The sequence below is a fragment of the Mustela nigripes genome, chromosome 3 (assembly GCF_022355385.1).
Source record: "Mustela nigripes isolate SB6536 chromosome 3, MUSNIG.SB6536, whole genome shotgun sequence".
Lineage (NCBI taxonomy): Eukaryota > Metazoa > Chordata > Mammalia > Carnivora > Mustelidae > Mustela > Mustela nigripes.
Window position 1 is genome coordinate 152,498,326 of NC_081559.1, and position 5,223 is coordinate 152,503,548.

Below are 5,223 nucleotides of genomic sequence, written 5' to 3' on the forward strand. Positions count from 1 at the left end.
ATCTTTTGAGGAACATTTGTACTGTTTTCCATAAAGCTGTGTGAATTTACTGTAGATCTCAAAGGATTTACCAGTGTGTAGAAACCTTTTAGTGATCGGCTGGCATAGTTGATTTAACCTGATAAGCATGGTATTCGGCCCCAGGTTCTCTTTCCCCCTGTCAGCAACCCCAACCGTTTTACTTCAACCCTTTCTTCTTGTGTCTTCTTGTGTCTTCCAACACAGGAAGCCGCCAAGTACCACAACAACAGCAAGAACAGAAACAACGATCACCGCAATGATGCCTCCACCTAAAGTCTTAGGGCCATCAACGTTTGGGTCATCACCAGGGTTTGGGCAAGGTCCTTTAAGACACGTTGGCTTCGCAGGCTCCCAAATACTGTTACTACCACAGACTGCTGTGTTCTCACCCTCATGGTAATAACCCGGGTCGCATTCAAATGTGACTGTGCTTTGTAGTAGTATTTTTTTCTGAATCCTGATAACAGTCTTCCATTTTCAGGGTTTGGAAATGGACATTTGACGACTTTACACTCAGGAGGGTTACTACTCCTTACACCATTGCCAGTACAAATAAGATTACTCTCTCCAACAAGTGAATATTCATCTGGTCCATTTGAAGGATTACAACTGTAAATTACCACTTCATTATATTCAAATTCATCCTTCTCACTACCGGTATATTTTCCATTTGGTATTTTTCCAGGTGGTGGACACATTATCCTTATACATAGTGGGAGATCATCACTCCAAGTCACTTTTCTTTCATCAGCAGTAGAAGTTTCACAGTATAGAATTCTTTCTCCAACTAGCCGATAACCCTCATTACAAGAATAGTGAATCTGCGAACCAAAGGAAAAAGATCCATTCACAGCGGCTAACTGGCCATTTACGGGTTCTCTTGGATGCTGACATTGTTTTGCTGTACAAGCCTCCTGAAGAGGTGTCCACATGTTATTAGCCTGACAAACGGAAGACATGGGAAGAGGAGGTAAAACAGGCTTGTATCCTGGTCGACAAACAAAGTATACTACGTCCCCAGGATTATAACTGGATTTAGTAGCATTTGGCTTCATAAACTCGAATCTTGGAGGAGGATCACAGGCATCATAGGGCTTGGGTATCAGGAGCACTGCGGCCATCAAAGAGATCTTAAAGCAACACCAAAAGGAAAAGCGCTTCTGCAGACAGCAGGGATGGGCTGTGACCATCTTCCCAGAGACCCGCGGGAAGCTGAGAGTTCGCCAAGCGACACTCTCCCAGGTCGGGGAGCAGACGCGAATGGTGAATTGAATTTAAACAAGGATGCCAAGACCATTTCATACCATTTCATTTCATACCAATGGTAGAAAGAATCATCTTTTTTTTCTTGGGAAACTAGATTAGCCACATGCAAAAGAATGAAATTGCATGTCTACTTCACATTAGAGATAAAAATTAACTGAAAATAGATTAAAGAGCTAAATGTAGAAGCTAAAACTATGCAACTCTTAAATGAAAACATAGGCACATATCTTTGTGACCTTAGATTAGGCAATGGATTCTTAGATATGATACTAAAGCATAAGCAACAAAAGAAAAATACGGATAATTTGAATTTCATCAGAATTAAAAACTTTTGCCCTTCAAATGACACCATCAAAGTGAAAAACAGAACATTTTTACAAATCCTATCTAGTAAGAGACTTGCATTTAGAATATATAAAGAATAGTTATTACTTAAAAAAAAAAAGACAAATAACCCAATTAAAAAATGAGAAAAGAATGTGAAGATATACTACCCCAAAAAAGAAATACAAATGTTTAACAACCATATAAAAAGGTGCAACATCATTGCATCAGGGAAATGCAAATCAGAATCACAATGAGATATTATTTTACATCTGTTACGATGGCAATAAACAAAAAGATAAATGTGTTCACTAGGATGTCGAGAAATTCGCATAGACGCTGGTAGGAATTTAACTTGGCACAGCCATTTTGGTGAATAATCTGGCAGCTCTTCCAGCAATTGAACCGATTTACCATAAGGCCCAGAAATTCTACTCCTAGGTATGAACCCAAGAGAAATAAAAATACATGGCCACACAAAAACTTGGAAATGGATGTTCAGAGCAGCATTATACTGAAAAGTGGCAACAATCCAAATGTTCATCAGCTGATGAATGGATAAATAATATATGGTATATTTATACAAGGGAATATTATTCAGCATTAAAAAGAAGGAATAAGTATGGATACGTTCTATAACATGAATTAACTTTGAAAACATTAGACTAAATGAAAGAAGGCAGGCACAAAGGTCCATATATGATATGATTCCATTTATATGAAATGTTCAGAATACACAAATACATAGAATAGAAAGTAGATTACTGGTTGCTTAGAGCTAAGGAGAATAAGGAGAAATGGAAGGGGGAATGACTGCTACAGGGCACAGTATTTCTTTTTGGATGAAAATATTCTAAAATTGATTGTAGTACATTTTAATGGCTGGATTGTATAGTTTGTGAATTATATCTCAATAAGGATGTTAGCCAAAAAAGGTAGCAACAGAGCTCAGAGATGGGTCAAAGGAGAAGATGGAATATTCAGAAGTGGGTAAGTGATAATGAAGATCATAGAAGAGTGATGAAGAGTGAGATTAAGGAAAGATTTAGAGAATAGAATGAATGGGAAATGATTGGCAGTGAAAGTTAAGAGAGGGGGGAAAAGTTGAGGATGAGTCTGATCTTCTAGATTCAGTTATTAATAGCATCCCTGTGCTCCAGCTTGAGTCATTGAAAAATGCTTACTTTTGATCAACACTTTTCCTTTCCCAGGTCTTTCCCACTCAACATATATTCTGTTCTGCTGCATTTGCCACAAAAAATAATAAAGTGGGAAAATTTCTCCTGGCATATATAAGCCTTAGAAGAGGTTGATATTCAAAAATGACAGGTGAGGTGTTCCAGAGGAACAGCAAAACAATGAACTCGTTGAGTGGGAACTCTCTGTCCCACATCACCACAAAAAATGAACTATGGTGTTTCTGTTTGTGATTTTAAATTTCATTCACCTATTTTCCCTTTGCCCTTTTGTACAGTAGATGACTATGGGGAAGTGTTTCTGGTCGTGGAATTAGGGGGTTTCTTAAGAATCCAAAGGAATGGACAATTTTGAATTACCTGATATTTGAAATGCAAATTATTCAAACCCCCAGTGGGTTTATAAAGCAACTTGTTGACATAAGTGGTCATTAGTAGATTTATGTGACTGCTCATATTTGGGTTCTATGCTATTTAGTAGAACTCCCTTTGTGATGCCTTTATTTGAAGTCCTGTTAAACTTTCTCCTTCATACACAAGAAACAAGAAATCCCATTGGAATTTGCCCTCCCTAATCACTATTCCAAAGTAATGAAAGCTTTTATTAATTGTGCCTTTTAATATGCACTTACTGACAGGAAATCTCTCATCAAATAAATGACAAGATATTTTCTTAAAAAAATCAACTAGAATAAGAGAGTTACTCTGACAAGATATTATCAGCCTTCAATTTACAGATGATATCTTACAGTCAAACCAGAGTAGAGAAAAAGGTTAATACACAAGAGGTATTCCACTCTCTTTGATTGAATGGCAGGGCTACCCAAATGCACCCAGGGCCAAGACCTCAGATTTCAAGTTGTTTTCATTAACAAGAAAAGTCCTTGTCATGTTCATGTTTCTTAATTTTTTCTTGAGAGTTTCTTTTTAAAAAATCATAAAAGTGATTGGAACAGAGAACTCAAAAAGTGATCAAGAATATCCTTTAAACAGAAAACAAACTGTACTTGATTTGTAGAACAACAAAATGACACTGTAATTTAAGTGGGAGTCTAAATTCATTTTTAAGTTATTTGCTTATATTCTTGTAATAGTGATATCCACAGTTCTCTCACCAGCTCTGTGTGCCACAGCTGAATATATAGGCTTGAAGTTCCTAGCATCTTTCTACTGCTTCTCTCTGTTACATATTCACCGAGGTCCATTATTAGTGGGATATAATAGTGTTTATGGAATTGTCTTCCTAAACGACAACTTATGGGTAGGAATCAAAGAGATTAGTGTTGATTAATGTGGGTCAGAATCCACTGGTCCATGATAGGCTTGTAGGAAAAGCGGTCTTCCCTTAGGATCCCACAATCTTCACTTTTAGATACAAAAGGTTGATTTGATCCTCTTTTCTGGACGAAAGAAGTTGATTGTCTTCAGCAGGAAACCATTAAATTCTAAATGCTGAAAACCTATTAATATATTGTCTTCAGGGAACTCATACCCTCTACACAGATGTATCCCTGCATAAAAAGTCATATCAGCATTATCCCCATCCAAGAATGAGGAACCAAATATACCTTCATATCTGAGAAAACTTTTTATTGTAGAATTAAAGTAATAGGCAATTGGTTTTGTTTCATTTAGGCTAATCTAATACATTAATCTATGTTATAGTTGAAGTAGAACATAACCAACAGTCCTACAGAATTTAGCCACTAAGCATAAGGTATTTCCAATGGAAAGTATGGTCAGAATTCCAATTTGGAATTCCAAATATCTCCTTGGAAATGGTGTTAATTTTTCCTCTGATATCATAGCCTCTTCCCACCACTGGCTGGAGCTTTCTCGGATCCAAGGTACTAGATAAGATATCCGGGACCAAGAGCAGTTTCCAGAGAGGCAAAATCTGGGAAGAGTTGCAACGAAAATTGCACATATTGGCTGTTAAAGTCTAGAAGACAAAAGTAACACATAAGGACTATCTGGTTACCAGTGTTACCCATTTCTTAAATACTGGACCTTAGATTTCTGTACTTGGGCTCCCTTCCCACACCACTCAGACCCCTTTAGGGAGCATATCTGCTCATGGCTCCAGGGCACTTTATATCAGCACCTTTTGAAGTGGCTCAGCTGAGTCAGAAACACCTGGACGTGGCCACATCTACTGAACTGGAATCTAATAGTGTTTATGTGGGTTTAGCATTTTAACTTTCTTACCTTTTAACAAGCTTCCAAGGTGATATTTATGAATTTTAGAATCTGAGAACCACTGTTTTAGAAGTAGAAAAAGGAGAGTGGGTGACTTTATTGTCTTTGTAACAATAATCTGAAACAGTACTAATGGGTGTGGATTACTCTTGTCATACTATATTGCAATTATGAGTTTATTTTTCTCTCTATTCCTCACTTGACTGTAAGCCCCTTG

At 37.2% G+C, this 5,223-nt stretch overlaps 1 protein-coding gene across 1 annotated transcript; it reads right to left on the reverse strand.

Annotated features, from left to right (window-relative positions):
• Nucleotides 1–224: 224 nt before the first annotated feature.
• Nucleotides 225–1,226, reverse strand: LOC132013193 (membrane cofactor protein-like). Its single transcript, XM_059392913.1, has one exon. The coding sequence runs from the start codon at nucleotides 1,209–1,211 to the stop codon at nucleotides 291–293; it is 921 nt and encodes a 306-aa protein (XP_059248896.1). The 5' UTR covers nucleotides 1,212–1,226; the 3' UTR covers nucleotides 225–290.
• Nucleotides 1,227–5,223: the final 3,997 nt, after the last annotated feature.